At 36.2% G+C, this 18,417-nt stretch overlaps 1 protein-coding gene across 3 annotated transcripts in view; it reads left to right on the top strand.

Annotated features, from left to right (window-relative positions):
• Map3k7cl (MAP3K7 C-terminal like) overlaps positions 1 to 11,605 on the top strand; it is a 37,988-nt gene extending 26,383 nt beyond the window's left edge. For all 3 annotated transcript variants that reach the window (XM_074072351.1, XM_074072352.1, XM_074072353.1), the window contains one exon: positions 10,462 to 11,605. In XM_074072351.1, coding sequence (XP_073928452.1) covers positions 10,462 to 10,642 — 181 coding nt within the window. In that variant the 3' untranslated portion in view covers positions 10,643 to 11,605. The remainder of the gene's footprint in view (positions 1 to 10,461) is intronic.
• The last annotated feature ends 6,812 nt before the right edge of the window (positions 11,606 to 18,417 follow it).

The following is an 18,417-nucleotide window of genomic DNA, read 5'->3' as shown; positions in this document are numbered from 1 at the left end:
TCAGGGCTTCTTGCTTGCAAAGGAGGACCTCTGTTGCTTCAGCTATACCTCCAGTCTGTTTTGGCTTGGGTATTTTGGAAATGGAGGACTCTCCAGATATTTGCCCATGCTGACCTTAAACCTTGATTCGCCTGATCTCAGTCTCCGAAGTAGCTAGGATTATAGGTCATAGGCACCCAGTTTGCATTGTGATTCTTTAATTTTATGTTTCTCCTCTCCTTCACCTTACACGAGTGACACATAATATGTAACTATTAGTTAATTTTTAAATGGAAGAAAGTGAAGTTATTTTATTTTGAGAAGTTAAGAAATTCTTAGAACTTCTTCCTGACTCCCCATAATAGTGGGTGGGTAATATAACAGTGTGGATTTTGGGAGCAGACTAACTACTACGTTTACTGTGAGACCTCAGTTAGCCCTTTCTTACTTCCTTGCTTTGCCACACGTCAAGCATAACATTTTACCTGGACTTTTGATTATGAGGGATTAAAATATGTTATTAAGAAATCAGAGATACAACTTTTTCCATCATAATCTGAGGCTTCCATTTTGGTGCAAGAATCTTAATAAGTTGCCCAAAATATGCAGACTGTACATTTACATGCGGTCTGACTTCCAAAAAAAGTTTCATAAGAGAATTAAGGAAGGTTATTAATAATGTGACCAGTATCACCATCAAAGAGTATTTATCAAACTATTAAATCCATGTATGGAAATGTCATAATGAAACTCACTATTTTGTATAATTAATATATGCTAATAAAAGGAGAACTTACATGACCAGTAGCCTATAAATTGTGTATATGTGTGTGTGTGTGTGTGTGTGTGTATGTAAATGTGGTGTTATGACAGAAAAAAATCCAGGTATTAATTTCTATTTTGTAAACTCTTCAGACTGAATCTACTGGAAGACTTCATTACTTACATGAAACTTATGTGTGGCATTTTTTGGCAACACAAGAATCACCCACTAAATGATGTGTTCTGCAACTTTATCTATTTGTATGTTGCATTTAAAACTGATAGGATAATGACATAAGAATGACTCATATCTGATCTTTGAAACTTGTCCTTGCTGCTTATTTTCAGAAAAATGATAACTTGTGGGTACCACCACAATATTAAAATAAGAAAAGGCAAAGTTAACTTTAGAAAAGAGGTGGCTAGCAGACTAGCAAAGGTAATTTATACAACCTCCAGAACCACAAAGAAGTGGGCCAATTCCCCACTTAGGGACTCATATACTGTGTGTGTTTCTGTAGAACTCAGCTTGTTTCTTCCCCAAATCCATCTCTCTAAATAATTGGCTAGATCTGGGGCAAAAGCAAAATTATGTTTTTTTGTTCTGTTTTGAGACAGTGTCTCACTTTGTAGCCCAGGCTGGCTTGAAACTCAATTATATGGTGCATTCTGGCCTTGAACTCCCAGTCCTCCTGACTCTGCTACCCTAATGGTGGGATTACAGAAATGCACTACTATGTCTGGTGGCCAAATTATTTTGATATTGTCTTTTCTTTCTTTTATATAAACTTTCTCACATTCCTTTTTCTCCACTCCCAATTCTTCCATATGGGTTAGGACTTACTACTCCAAATTTTTGTTGATGCAAAATTCTTCTTCCTCTTCCTCCTTTGTATTAAACCCAGGACCTCACACATGCTAGGCAGATGCTCCAGAACTGAGCCATATGTCCCTTCCTATGGTTTCTTATGACAAGAAATTGATAGCAGGTTCTTGGGCTTGATTTTAAGACTTACTGTGCTGTGTCTAGGTAGTTTTGAAGAATTTCCTATCTTTCCCTGTCTTCAACTGCATTGGCCTATTTACCTTTCTCAGGGCAGGCGGTAGATCCTCCTACATCTGAGTCCTTGTCCACACCATCCTCAGCTGAAAGTATACCCTTCTCAGTTGTGCTTTCCCAGATGCAGCCCTTACTTGAGAAAGATGCAGCCCATACCCTCACCCAAAGTGAACAGTGCTTTTCTTGAGCAACAGAAGACTCGTTGGAATGATTCTTTTGGTGTGTTTTTGTAGGCTAGTGATATCAATAGTTATCAGTTTGTTTCCTGTCTATGTGGTTCTATAGCTCCTGCAGATATGGATACCCTGTGACATTTCTTTGCATCCTAATAATTCATCATGGAACTGTGCCTAGGGTCATATATAAGTGAGGTTGATTTAGGGTAGCGTATTAGAGGCTATAGTAATATCCTTTGTGTTCACATATTTTATTTATAAATTTTCTGATTTATATTTAAGATAGAGTGTCAATATCAGCAATACAGGGCTGTTAACATGAATTGCTAAATTGTGAAGCACGGTTATATTTATAAACAAATGAGCTTGACCCTCCAAGGGTTATTAGCAGTCATTATTTTCACTAACACTTTACTGAAGTAGAAATTTGTTTTGCAGCAAATCTCTTCCTGAACAGTCTTTGTTTTCAAGCAAGATGAATTGGGCCAGATGGATTTGACCCAAGTAATTAGCTCTCCATTTTTTTTTGATGATTTCTGATGAGAATTTCTTTCCCATCATTTTACAAAGTGTGGTTTATGCTGCCGCTGGTGGTTGGCTAACATAAGGTAGCTATAAAGAAAGATGCTAACTAAAATATTTTAAAAGTGAGTTTTTATTAGAGTTGTTCAGGCATAGCTTGAAATTTGAACTCTAGGCTGAAGTTCTCTCTTATTTCCAGAGGAGGTCTCCCTGGATCAAGTTTAGAAGAGTTTGTGAAGGTACCACGAGAAGAGTTGATACAACTGTTGTTTTTAGTCACATCTACTGAATAAAGACATAGACAAACATTTTCTAGGATTACAAATTCATTTAAAGATTCATTTCTAGTCTGTGACCAATGGTACAGGAAAAGCTTGTTCATACTTTTATTGAATTCTTCTTCTTACTATAAAAAAGTACATTATTGTAACCTTTTAAACATTGCCAAAAATTTTAACATCTTTAAAGAACTTCTGTTGTCTATTTTTTCTCACTCTTTCTAGGCTTTTTTGCATGTGAATATTTTTACAAAATCGCATGCTTTTTTTTTCAATGAATATTAATCAACATTTTCGCACAGTTCACATAGCCTTTTGTGTATATAATGGAAACCCATGGAAATGAGATATAGATATGGTGTGGCTTTTGCAATTGCTTGACAGAAAATATTTTAAGTGTATGACTAAATTACAATCAGCTATGAAGGTTGCATTGTTCCAGATAGAGGATTTTATCTTAACCAATGGGGAAACCCACTTGTCCAATTTATGTATGAAACACTGTGTTACTAACTGTTTTGGTGTTCAGAAGATTGACTTAGATTATCAGAAAAAGAGATAGACTCTTAAAGCATCAGACTGAAGAATGATGTATACTTTTGTCCGGAGGATAATAATCCAGTGGGTTTTCAGTATTTCATAGAGTTGTGTGACTATCATCATAACTTTGGGGCATTTTTACCACCCCAGAAGAAACTTTGCACCCTTGAGAAGTTCCTCCCTATCGTTCCCTTCTCCTTGCTATTGACAAACACTAATTTACTTTCTGTCTGTATGAATTTGTTTCTGGACATTTTTATATAATGTGTATTCTTTTGTGATCAGCTTCTTTCACTTAGCCTAGTGTTTCCAAGGTTCACCCATGGTTTATCAGGCACCAGCAATTCATTCCTTTTTATTATTGAGCAATATCCCATTGCATATATATATATATATATATATATATTCTTCAGCTAACGGGAATTTGGGTTGTTTGCACTTTTTGGCTATTTTGAATAATGTTGCTATAAATATTTGTGTAAAAGTTTTTGTGTGGACATATTTTCAGTTCCCTTGAATATGTCCCTAAAAGGAAAAATATTGGGCTATATGATAACTCAATGTGTAATCTTTTGAGAAACATTGATGCTGTTTCCAAAGGTTGCACTACTTTACATTCTTACCAACAGTGGACTAGGGTTCCAATTTTTCCACGTATTTGTTAATGCTTATTGTGTCTTTTTGATTCTACTTTCTAATTGATGTGAAATGATGTGTCATTGTGGTTTTGATTTATACCTTTCTGATAGCTACTGATATTGCCTAACTTGTCATGTGCTTTTTGGCTATTAGTATGTTTTCTCTGAGAAATGTCCATTCATATCTTTTGCCCATTTTAAGTGGTTGTCTTTATGATTGAATTAAAATGTTATATAATCTTAGTAGTGAGTTCAAGCAGTATGTTAGAAGGGGATTTTCACAATGATTTTCCCCATCATTGTGAGACTTATATTCTCCTGTCTTTTAAAAATATATAAAATGATGATGGGGGGAACAACAGCTTATCTAGGGGGAAATATCAGGATAGGGAAAATAATTAATATGTAATTTGTAAAAGTATGGTCTAAAATTAACCCTCCTTTTAGTCACAGTATTTAATTTATTCTGCAATTGCCTAACAGAGTTTTTAATGTCAAAATTGAAATATTTGTTTCTTTGGGATGTTTCCAGAGGCAGAGATTTTTAAACTGAGTCCTGGGGAAGTTTCTCAGAGATTGGGGATGGAGAGGGTGTTAGGATGGACACTGTTCTAGGGTCAGTCAAGGAGGTCTAATTTTGTTTGTTGTATTTTTTCCAATTGAGCTGATCATGTTTTGAAAAAGGATTGAACAGTAAAAACCCTGAGAACCAAACCTCACTTTTTAGTTCAAGCATCTCTCTTAAATATTTACTCAGCCCATGAAATTATGTTTTTACTGTCACAAAGAAAGAGTAAGTGGAGAGATTTCTACAAGTGTTTGCAGAATGTATAGGAATGCGGAGTGAAAGTCTGTGCTCTCTTTTCTATGATGTCTGATGTGGACAAGTTGTCTGCTGGGTAAAATATATGGGATTTGAGTTCATTTTCCAACAGTAAAGATGGGCTTCCAAAGGCAAAATTGCTAGAATGCATAGAGACACTGCCTGATTTGCAATAGGATTTCAGTAAAATACTTCAGTGAATTTATTGAAGGGCCAAATAACTCTCTTGGCTTTTCACTTTGCTTAAGGAGGCAAAGGAATAGCCAAAGGGATTCTTTCATTTTAGGAGTTACTTTTGTATGAAGTCCAGTATCCAAGAATTTGTCAGGCTGTGAGATTAATACTTTTCCTTAATTCCCCACTCATGATTTGAATCTTTTGTACCATCTCATCATATGCTATCCAGGGTTTTAGCTGGAATCTGAGTTCTAGGTATCTCTTCATTCAATTGTCTGCCTGAAGCTGTATTAGAAGAGACAGAATATTCACATCTTCTCAGTGAGAGTAATTTAGTTGGTTTCCTTTGTTTCAATCCTATCTATGGGGAGCAGAGCAAGGAAGCATCTTGCCCTTCACTTTGCTACTACTCTAGGATTGACTCTTTCCAATAAAATTGAAGGGAGTCTCCATTGCCTTTAGAGCAATCGTTCTCATCCCCTGCCCCTCTCACCCCCATGACACTGGCAATATCCAATATTGAGAGACATTTTTGGTTGTAATGAGTTGTGGGGAGGTGCTCGCTACTGGCATCTAGTGGATGGAAACCAAGGGTGCTGCTAAATCTCCTGCAATGCCATTCTGTAGGCCAACCCAGAAAACAAACAAGTATTAGGCCCAAAATATTACTTGTGCCAATGTTGACAAGCCCTGCTTTTGTATAATTCTCACTTCCTTCTGCAAGGGTACAATGTTGTCCTTTGGTTCATCAAAGATATTGGTACATATGTTTATGTATTATTAATTTGTGGGTCTTCAACATCATAGTGTAGACTGAGCTTTGAAAACCTCAGTTCAACCCCATTTGTTATTCCTCCATCTGCATAAAATGAAGATAAGAATTTCAACCCTTTTTGTCATCTTGAGGAATCTATTCTTTCTCTTATGCATACTTGGACATACATTTCTCAAGAACCAGCAATAGTCATACATCCTAAATCCCTATTTTAAAATAAATTTCACAGTATGAGGAAGACATTATTTTGTTACATTATATATAATATTAATATTATATATCCAAAAATTATCTCATGTGGCAAAACTGTCTAGAATTTTACCTTTTCCTAGTAAAAATCCATAGTTAATTTTGGCATCAAGTATCATTGTATTTGGTTTTTCCAGAGAAAAGAAGTACTTTTAAAATTTTATTAGCATATAATAGTTGTACAGAGGGCACATTGTGATATTTACATATGTGCTTATAATATATCTTAGATTTACCCCCTCCATCATTCTCCTTTTTCCCCTTTCTCTCCTTCTTAGAACAATTTCAACAGGTTTCATTCTTCTATTTTCAAATATGAATACAAAATACATTTAGCATATTCACTCTCATTCACCCTTTCCTTATGCCCACCCCCTCCCACTTTTACCCCTGGAAAAGAGCTATTTTTCCTTCCTGCTCTTCATTTTTAAAAAAAATGTATATTGATAGTCCAAGGTGGCTTTGCCTTGGTACTTCAGGCCTGTATACATCCTGATTTAATCAAATTAACCCCCCTGTTACTTACTCTTTCTCTATCATCAGAATCCCTTAATATTCAACAGCTTATAGTATCACGCATTATATTCTTATATAGATGAGTTGTTTCAATTTTTTTTATTCTCTAACATTTTCTTTCCCTCTGCCACCTTCCATAGTCCCCTCAGACAGACTCAGTAATATAATTTTTATTCTGTCACTATATGCATGTATGTATATGAATGTATCTATGATCATCTATCTATCTATCTATCTATCTATCTATCTATCTATCTATCCATTTAACTTATAGGTCTAGCTTTCACATATGAAGAAAAACATGCTACCTTTGACTTTTTGGCCTACTTTGTTTAACATAATGTTCTCTAATTCAATCCATTTACCTGCAAACAACATAGTTTTCTTTTTTTGTATGGCTGAATAAAACCACATTTTATATATATATATATATATATACACCACATTTTCTTAAAACCATTCATCAGTCATGGGGCATCTGGGCTGTTTCCAAAGCTTAGCTATTGTGCATAGTGCTGCAATAAACATGTGCAAGTGCAGAGCAAAGAAATATTTATCCTAATAGTGACTCCATGTTTCAGCATCCTGAAACATAAAAAAACTCCTAAATTTTAAAATTAGCTTCTATGAAATCTTAAACTTTTCTTTATCAACACATTTAGACTTTACCTTCTCCCATTTGTCTTAGCGATTTAAAACTTTTCCAGGCATGTGCTATAGGATGGGCAGCCGGTGGTCTATGGGAGGCTCCAAGGTTATGGCCTTTGGAACATTGAGCTACATCATGTAGAAGATTATGTTACAGGCTCTCAAGTTCAAAATAAGTTTCCAGTATGTTTGGTCCTTTATCCCTACATCACATTACATTGAAGGGAGTGATAGAAATTATAACCAAGAAATCAAAGGTAGAACCACATTTAACTCAGAAGTATTGCTGTGTTCTTCAGATCATCTATTTATAAGCTTGTTTCTGTAGCTTGATGTGTCAGGGTTTAATTATGAATTGCTAATGGATGAGCATAAATATGTCTATATAAATAGGTCCTGAATAGGATCTAGCAGACATTTTGACAGTTTTTACTGGATATCTGTATAATTGCTTATCAAGTACTTGGGACTAATTTAGAAACCTATCCATTGAGTCTACTTGATTCTAGAAAAGAAATTATAATTGACTTTCTTCAATGCAGGAAGAAAAGACTAAACAATCTTGACCATTCCTTGTAGTTGTAAAATTGGTAACTTTGTGATTTATTATCTCTACCAGTCAAAACTAATAAGACAAGGCTTTATGAGTTTAAATGAAGTTAGAGAAGGAATTAGAAAAATATCCATTGTTATACCCAGTACTCCCAACTCCCCGACCATAATTCGAAAGCAAAATTCTATTTCTACCTAAATTTTTTATATGACACAGGTAATCTGAAAGGGAAACACGTATCTATAGGCAGAGGATTTATAGCGTCTCTCCCTTGTCACCTATATAGGTTTTACTGATTAATTTCATTAAGATAGTTACTGGAGGACTTTCATTAATCAACATTTAATTATTGACATTTTCTGCCTTAAGCTATGCTCAGGGCACAGAGCTCTAGCCATATAATCAGATGAACAGGTTTGAAATTTGCCTTTTTCTTATTAATTTTAAAAGAAATTAAAATTAAATGGAGCACTTTGAGTTTTGTTTCCTCCCCCATTTAAACATAAAGTATTTTTCTCAGAAATACCTTTTTCTTTAATTCTTCATTTAGGAAGTGTTTATTGGGAGTCTATTGTACTCTAAACATTATGGAAGATCCCACAGGTAGCCAGAGCCCAAAGAACTTTGTGTAAGAATACAGATGTTCCAGGTCACATTCTAATGCCTGGTTTTGTTCAGTGGACATCAAACTGGCAACACAAGGTAGTCTATTGGGTATAGGAAGAAAACACTAGAATTTTTATTCCGATATTATTTTAGTCCTTTTTCTGACATACTTTATTTTGATGGTTTCAAACATACAGAAAAGTTCTAAAAGTAGCATTGAAAACTCCCAGATGTCTTTCACTGGATTTGTTAATTACTAAAAATTTCCCTAGTTGGGTTTTTATTCTTCCTCAACACTACTATTTTTCTCCAACATATATATATATATATATATATATATATATATATATAAAATGCATACATAAGTATATATATTCAGATAAAATATGTAGTTTATGTATATATGAAAATATGTATATTGTACATACACACACCATCATTCCACATTACCCTAAACATTTTAGTGTTTCCTAAGAAAAAGGATATTCTTTCTGTTATGGTGAAATAGTTAAAATCAAGAAAGGTACCACTGATATAGCACTACCATCTAATTCTACTTCATATTCATATTACATCAGTTTCCCACTAACATTCTGCAAAGCTATTTTCCCAGTCCAGAATTGCATATTTCATTTAGTTGTCATTTTCCTTTAGTTCATTTAGATATAGAACATTTCATAACATTTGTCAAGATACAGGCTGTGGAATTTCCCTCAATTTGGATTGGCAGGTGTTCCTCATGATTTTGATTTGGGTTATACATTTTGGCAGGAATAGCATAGAAAGGATCTGTTTCCACTGCACACACAATGTCTATTTACCTCCTCAGGAGTGATGTCAACCTCTCTCACTTGGTTGAAATGGTCTGCCTGGTTTCTCCACACTTGTAACTTTTCCAATTCACAAGTAATTTGTGGGAATACACTTGTTCCTCATCAGACTTTCATCCACTGGTTTGAGCATCCAATCTTACCCTCTTACATATGATATTTGATGTGCTTTATAGTGGATATAATAATTATCACATATATAATTTATGAATGAATGAATATACGTATGTTGAAATAGTCTGGGTTTGTGTTCAAGTTTTTTTCATTAATAAATGTTTTTTACACTCATAATATTTGGAGAATTAAATGAATGTGCTAATCAGGTTATTTTCTATCTCTGCATTGTTGAAACATTTTAAGTTGGGTTTGTATTCAGGAAACCTTCCATGTTTCTATTAGTCCTGGGCTTATTTCTAATATAAAGTTGAATATTATTGTTTGCGAGGAATATATCCTTTCCTTTCTTCTTTTCTTTATTATATGTAGTTATCAGATCAGTATCTGATTAGTGCAAGAGGGAAGAAGAAAAGCTTTAGAAATGTGGTCAATGGTAGTGATGAATGAGTGTAATGAAGATAGTAGTTCCACGCCTTACACATTAAGGCCAGGTTGATGCTACTTTATCAACAGAACTTTACCACTGTTCCCTGAGACACACTCAAGGCCTCTCAGGGACTTTGGAGGGTGGGGAATGGGGGAGTCTGAGAATAACTGAAGCTTGGACTGAGACTGGTATCAATGTGTCCCAAACTTTGGTCATTTGGGTACAACTTCCCTAAAATATGCCATATTTGCACTATTATTTATTTACTCAATACTTTTCTCTAATTCAGCTTTACATAGATATTTTCTTTAAAAATTAACACCCTTGGCTAATCTAACCAATGTATAACATAAGGCTACTGGGAATTGTCACAGTGAATCCCCCTGGATAACAAATATCTCCCTATAATAAGTTCTTCTCCCTATAATAAGTGGCACCTTAATATTCTAAACCTTTTTTTTCTAAATGATATATAATCTTGAGTGTTTGTTGTAGTCTTAAAAAAGATCAGTTTTGGACCATCGAAGAACCTATACAGCTTTTGTATGTGTTGAATCTTTTGGGTCCTTTTATTTTATTCTAGCAGAGGTGCTAGAATAAAATAAAAGGACCTATACCTTGTGAAGTTGGAAAAAATGAAAGGATATCATGGGAGACAGGTAGAGATGGGTAAAATTCCTAGAAGCAGAATGAAGCACTCTGTTTCCATTGTGCTATTATGGAATCATGTGATTTGTTTGCACTGAATTCTGTGCTTCCTCCTGCCCTGTATCCTGCATCTTTAGAAAGGAGCTTATTGCCAAGCTGGACCAGGCAGAAAAGGAGAAGGTGGATGCTGCACAGCTGGTTCGAGAATTTGAGGCTCTGACAGAGGAGAATCGGACCCTGAAGTTGGCCCAGTCACAATGCGTGGAACAACTGGAAAAACTTAGAATACAGTATCAGAAGAGGCAGGGCTCATCCTAACTTGAAAGATTCAGTGTGAGGATGAGAGGTTGGTGACTGCTATGTGCTGGCCAAATGATTTCTATTTTAAAGGGATGGCAAGTAAAAGCTATTGCTTCTCTTTATTATCCACATGGCAAATGTCTAGAATGAGTTTACTGCTTGCCAGCTGCTAGCTTGAGAAGAAGGGATATTTTATTTTAAGTGAATCGTTAATGCAAAGCTATTACCACTATATATTTTCAGAGATCATAATTCTTTTCCAAATATATAAGACATATATCTTATTGAGGAAGACATGCCCATACTGTACATTAGGGTAGAAAATGATAAAAATAGAATATTGGTGGACCCTGTTAAGAATCATGAGTCATGAAACAAAACAGTAAGATGCTCACTGTAGTTCTATATCTGTGCATTTTAAAATTTCTTGCCTTTAATATTTCAAGTCTGCTCAAATATAAGCCATAGACATTTCTTTGCATATATTTATGTTCACTAGAGTCAGATGTAATCCTTTGATGATTGATTGTCCTAAGAATAAATGATCATGCATCATAAAAGCTTTCTCATGAAAATATTTGCAGAAATCATATCTGTGCCAAAAGCTCACTCACCAGTGCTGACTTGCTGTTGTAATAAAGAAACAGAAAAGACTACAATTTTCTTCACTCTGTGTTAACACATAGTGAACATCTCTGCTTTTGTTATGTGTGTTTTAGGGGGAAGAGGGAAATGGAAAGGTATTGTTTGGACATCATTTTGGTGAGTTCTCATGAAAACAGCAGTGAAATTATAACTATTCCTTTGTTTTAGATTTAAGAAGATATTTTAGATTGGTTACAACTGATAGGACTATGTGAGTAAATTCAGAATTACAATGACTTTCCCCTAGTTGTCACCATATTTTCCCAAATCGATATCTTTGTTATATGTCCATTTCTATTCCTGTAACTTCTTTTTCATTAAACATGGATCAAGAAAAAAAAAAACCTGGAAGTTTGTATTTTGCTTCTGTCTTAGCCCCCCCCCTTTTTTTTTGCTAGAAGTTGAGACTGCTTTACCCTGGTTAGAATTTATTATTAGCTGTATGTGCATAAAAAGAAGTGTGTCCCTTTTCTTGGAAAGATGTTGGTTTCTCATATAAATAACTTGGAGCAATAGTACTGATTATGATGCATTTGTGCCTTGAGATTTTTGTTCACAAAGCATAAAGAACAGGTCATTAAAATAATAAGATGGCCTTAGATAGATCAGTGGTTCTCAGCTGGATGTGAGTTTTGCTCCCAAGGGCATTGGCAAATGTCTGGAGACATTTTCTTTTGTTGTCATCAGGACTAGGGTGAGTGGTGCTCCTAGCATTTAGAGGGATGGACTAAGGGGCTGCTCACCATCCTACCATGCACAGAGCAGTCTTCCCTACAAAGAATTGTCCCAGTCAACAATTGTCCCAGTAGCACTGGGACTGGGTAGTCCTTTCACTGGGCCATTTGGGCAATGTCAAGGGGAAGTCATTTCAGGATCATGGGCTTCTTGTCATATGGTAGTCTGTGAAGCCTTTAAGCATTTTGAGCCTCAGTTTCCTTATTTGCAAAAATGAAGCTTTTCTGCAGATCTCAGTTTTAATGTTATGTGTGCCCCCTATTCATCCTCACACTGCTTTCATGTTGGACCAAAGATGAAAGTTCCTATGATCCAGGCAGAACTTTCTCTTTCAGTATCTGTGAGGCTTATAAACACAATTCCAGAGTTAATAGAGTGGCAGGAAGAAGAGTGACTTACTTACCTTCAAATTCAAGGGATTTTGTTTTAGTCACTGCTCATCCAAAGAGGGTTGCAAATATTTATAGAACTCAAGTAGTTACAGCCTTTTGTAGAATTTGGGTGACAGGGAAACACAGCTCCAAAATCTCTTTGCTCTGCCAGAATAAAAATTATTTAACAGGGTGAAAATGTTTGAATACCACTGGTAAGAAGTCACAGAATTGCTGAATAAATAATTTTCATATTTTGCTAGTCTCAAACTGAAATTTTATGATGTGTTTCCAAAATATTTACATTTGTCACTAAAAAGCAAGCATTTCCCTGAGTATGTGTTTTCATCATTTATTTTATAGCAAGTCAGAGAAATCTAAAGGTAGAATTTCTTATACTGTCTCATCTTTTTCATTCAATTGACTAATCTTACCATTTCATTAAGAATTTACTATCTTTAGGACTGAGGTATAGTTCAGTGGCAGAGTATTTGCCTAGTATGCACAAGACCTGGGGTTTGATCCCTAGTATCACACAAAAAATGAATTTTCTATCTTCAAATATATTTACAATTTCCTGATAATAGCAATAATGATAAGAGTATAGAGAATTAAAAATAAGTACAGATGTGAAGTACTGGTGTGAAGGTGCTGGCTTCAGAGCTAGAATTATAGAAAAATATATCTTAAGTTACTTCTGTAATTGCTCTACTAAAGAATCTGCTATTTGTGGTCCAGTTATTTTGTGTAGACATGAAAAGAATGTGATCACATGTAGCTAACAGTCAACTCTCTAACTGTTGATATTGTCAGAGCATGTTTCTCTAAGTGATTCTAAGTCACCCTGGGCTTGGATGTGTTATTATTTCAGTACAAATAAGGACCTGGAAATCAAATTCAATTCACCAAAAATTTATTACACACTAACCAAGTACAGGCAGAGCAACAGCAATAGAAGTTGCAAAACTGAATGACATAAAGATGTAAAGATAACTTATCTGGGTGCAGTGTGTGGGATGGATTGCACTACATAGAGAATGGAGGTCCCAGGAGTTGTAGGAGGCTGAGAGAAAGGAATGTGTCTTGGAGTGAGAGCAATTGAGATGGACTAACAGATGAGGAGTAATGGGAAATACATAGAAGCTGGACCCACATGGAATGGGTTTAAACATGGAAGATGAGGAAAAATAACATTTTAATGAGCCCCATCTGTGCCAGACCATACCAGGTGCCATGTATAGGGTGTATAATTTAATTCTCATAACAACCCATCACATGGCTATAATTATCCTCATTATCCCAAACTAGAAATTAAAGTTATATAATTTGTACAAAGTTCCCTAGATTTGGGATTCAAATACAAAGTTTCATTCATTTAATGCCATGCATTACCAGGCTTCCTAGAAGGAACTAGGGCCATCACAGAGAACAATAGAAATGGGGGTCCTGTTTCCAAAGAAAGGTTAGTTAGACATTTATCTAAATACACACATGGGATAGTTTTAAAATATATCCAGAAATTCCCTCAAAAGGTGGAGATTAACTCTTCTTCCCTTTAGTGTGAATCTGAGGTAAAGATGTGTTTCTAACAAATAAAGTCAAGCAGAATAGGTAGTGTGCTACTTGTGAGACTAGGACGTTGAAGACCTTTGAGTTCCCTTCTCCCCTCAGATCTCTTGCTCTGGAATGAGCCAGCTGCCGTGTTGGGAAGAGATTCCAGCAGGGCAATGGGGAGGCCCTGGGGTAAGGAACTGATGTGGTTGGCCAACAGCCAAGGGCTTCAGATGGCTGCAGACTGGCTGACTTCTGACTCTGAGCCAGGACCATCCCATTAAACTGCTCCCGGCTCCTGATTCTCAGGAACTTTGAAACAATCAACATTTGTTATTTTAAGCCATTAAGTTTTGGGGATGATTGGTTGGGCAGCAATAGATAATGAATATGACAAATAAATGGGGTGAGTGCCAAACAGGAAAAAAGATATAGCTTATGAACATAAACTATAAAAAAAAAGAATCTGAGTGAGAGGAGGAGCCTTAGATGACTTGATAGTGACTAATAAGATAAAATCTCAAGGATGAGTAAGAGCTACAGAGGCCAAGAAGGCAGAGGAGAAAGATACAGAGCTGAGAGACATGCAAAGGCCCTGTAGCACATTCAAAGACTTCAAGGTAGGCTAGTACAGCTGAGAATGAAGAGGCAGGACAAATATGATACATCATGATGCTGTAGAATAAGGAAGGAACTTGAGGATTGCATAAAGAATTTTGGCCTTAGTCCTAAAAGCAAAGAGAAGCTATTAAAGGATTTTAAGTATGCTACAGGGGTGACCATATTCTCTGTTAGAATAGCTTGTTTTAAGAGGTTTCCCCCTATAAGATGGCTCATTTTAACTTGCTCAGAGTGCCACATAGAGTTTTAAAACTATACATATTTAGATAGATAGACAGATGATAGACAATGAGAGGACATTGTAAGTCATTTTAATGGCTATATTTGATATATTTCTCCTTAGAGAATAAGTAAACCCTCAGCAATATCAAGTGGCCTGGCAGAATAAAAGTCAGATTGACTCTGTCTCTATTGTTATTATTACCATATTTTATTTACTAGTACCAAATTATCAATCCTACTTTTAAAGAAAATTTCTATAATCTACCTGTTTTCTAGTGATTACCTCATATTTCAAAGTAGACAGGCTCATGGCAGAGAAGTCTTCAATAATTAGAGCTCTAAAATAACCCTTTTTGTTAATGGCGCTGGAACAGTCTATGATCAGAAGATCCTGGTTTTTGTATTCCAAATGGAAAAATCCAGAGTACATGGATGAGATGAGGTAGGATAGCTTTATTGAGAAAAGGGGAGTCACCTGTTCTGGCAGGTGAGGAAAGGGAAGAAGAAGAGGGCACAGTAGGTGCAGGTGGAGTCTGCTGGCAGAGAGAGGGAGTGCTTTTCTTTTTCAGGTGCCTTTAAAACCTGCACTACCCCATGGGAGGGCAGGCCAAGGAGATCCCACCCAATAATGAACTGAGTGGGGAGGGGCACGGGTGGTTCCCAGCCAGGTGGGGGTGGTCTGGCCATCCCCAGGCAACCTACATAAGCCCCAAACTTTTCCTTCTTCTAGCCTGCTTCACTTTTACCTGTCTTTGTTTTTTTTTGGCTGTTCTGGTGTTTGAACTCAGGGCCCTGAGCTTTCTAGGCAGGCCCTCTACCACTTGAGCCACACCTCCAGCCTATCTTTACTATTTTAATGATACTATATTTACTATTTTAATGATAGTAATCAGCAGGGACTGCAGCTCTGATTGAGCACTGAAAGAGAAACACACAAAGATAGAAATTCAATAACTCACAGCCCTGAGAGCATTTTCTCTTCGATTCTCTGAATATCCTTCCAGTTCTAACATTCTGTTTTCAATAACTGGAATATATTGTTTCATTTCTTACAGTTACAAACAGATTCTCTCTGGAAGAAAAAATTTGTTATACTTAAGAGAGTTTTTAGGTATAGCATTAAAACCATCCCCATCCATTTTGCTGTCTGTGTTCAGTTCTTGCAGGCGTGCACTTCTGGGGCACAGATACATAAAAGGTGACTTTTATGAGGGTAGATTTCTGAGGCTGTGATAATGACCATGAGGTGATGTTCTGAGTCACACAAGCTGGAAAACAGTTTTTCCCTACGGAGTTGAACTTTTAAAAGCTCTTTACTGACGGCTTATGCACTCAGCAGTTTTGGAGCAGCATTCTAAGCATAAAAGACAGTCAATATAAAAGAGGAACCAAGTTTTTCTGCAGCCCAAAGAGGAGGAATTTGCAGTTGCAAACAATTACAGTCTGTTTTATCTGTCACCAGACATGTTTGGGCGGTGGCCGTTGTCTCAGGTCAGAGTCCTGAGAAGGGAAAGATAAAGAGATTGAAGGATGAGGTAAAATTATTTGTGAGTCCCCCCCACCCCCGCTAGCTTCTTAATTGCCTGCTCACTTCTCATAAATGGAGTAAATGCTGAGCAAGCTGAGTCCCCCCCCCAGCATTCCTGTAAATAAGGATATGACTCAAACCCTGCAATCTCCAAATGCCGTAGATACTATGGAGCTTTGCTTATTTAAAAATAGCTGGGGAAAAAAGCAAGAAATTGGCCATGGGTAAATTGAGGTGATTTCTTTCTTTTTGTTGTTTCTTGTTTAAATTGTATTGTGTTTAAGTATTTTGAGAACATCTAGCTTGTCAACCAAAGCTGAGGGAGTTTTTGTTTCTGGAAACTGACAACATGAACTTGCTGGTCAGATCTCAGCCATCAGGGGGTGAGGATCGGGGAACAAGGCCCAGGAGCAAGTCAGTATGGTCTGTAGCAAATCTCCATTTGCATGTGGTCCTTGTTCTCCTTTTCCATAGACAGAGATGTGCGATGACAGTGCTTACATACACTGGTCCCTACCTCCAAACTGTGACACAATAATTTCAATATTAAATGCAGATATTTAGGGTACAAATAATAACAGCAGTGGGAGTAATAACACTAGTTTACATTGAAGCTATTAAATGGCATTCCTTGATGTCAAGGTAGCTGATCCAGAAATGGGAAATGAAGGACCTCTTTATTGTTAGCCAGGTGTGGAAACCCCCAATGTAGGGGACTTAGGATTAAGGTTTGGAGAAGAAAAGTCTATCTTATGTATGTCTCACTCTTGTCCTGTGTAAGTCATGGTCAAGGCAGGGACAAGTTTCCCTCCAACAAAGTGTGATGAAAGAGAACCTCAGAAAGGGACCATTTATAAAGTTGGGGGCAGAATTCAGGGAAATCGTAAGGGCTGTGTAGGCTTTCTGGTTGGGCACCTCAGGAGAGCCTCCCATAGGTTTTCAACGTCAAACAAAGGAGGGGGCAACACGAGGGCTTGGGATGAACTGTGTCTATGGAACTTGTCCTTTGGTGGAGTAGTCAGACCACAACCTCCCCAGGGCTTGGCAAGAATAAATACCTCAGTCTCTCTTTCTGTCCTTTCATCTGCTTCTGGTGGCTCCCATTGCCCAAGACAGAGAACAAGAAGAAGCCTGGTTGCTTTGGACCATGTCGCCAGTCTCCTAAGTCTCCTAGGATACTGGGCAGGGTGGAAAAGGTGGAGACTGGATTTATAGGAGCACATGGAGAATCTCCAGTGCAAATCAGCAAGCTGAAGAGATGGACATGCTTCATTAGAAGTAAAATAAACAAATGGAAAAACAAAACAAAACAAAACCAGGCTAGCCGGGTACTGGTAGCTCTCGCCTATAATCTGAGCTCCTTGGAAAACAGAGATCAGCTGGATTATGGCTCAAAGCCAGCCTAAAAAATAGTTTGATAAAGTACTCAACACAAAAAAGGGCTGGCAGAATGGCTCAAGCAGTAGAGCACCTACTTAGCGAGTGTAAGGCCCCAAATTCGAGCTGCAGTACTGCCAAAAAACAAAACAAAAAATAGATTAGTAATTTTAATCCTGTGACCCACCTAGAAGGAAATCCCCAACTGCTCTTCCCTAAGAATGATGAGAGGTAGGGTTCCCAGAGAAAATATAAGGCATCCAGTGAAAACTAAACTTCAGAAATCAGATAAACAATGAATAATTTTTTGGTATTAGTATGTCCCAAATATTGCATGGGATAAATTTACACTTCCAAATATTGTTGTCATACCTATAATCTCAGCATTCTGAAGGTTGAGGCAGGAGTATCATGAGTTCCAGGCCAGCCAGGGCTACATAATGAGACCCTGCCTCAAAAAAATATTATGTTGTTTATCTAGAACTCAATTTTAATTGGACACCCAAATGTGTATATATATATATATATATATATATATATATATATATATACACATTTATATATATTTATAAATTTATATATATATATACACATTTATATATATTTATAAATTCATATATATTTATATTTATATTATTTATATATTATTTATATTTATATTTATATTTATATTTATATTTATATTATTTATATATTATTTATATATATATTTATATATATACTTATATATATATATACACATA

The sequence above is a fragment of the Castor canadensis genome, chromosome 5 (genome assembly GCF_047511655.1).
Source record: "Castor canadensis chromosome 5, mCasCan1.hap1v2, whole genome shotgun sequence".
NCBI lineage: Eukaryota > Metazoa > Chordata > Mammalia > Rodentia > Castoridae > Castor > Castor canadensis.
This window is presented reverse-complemented; position numbering and strand designations above follow the sequence as displayed.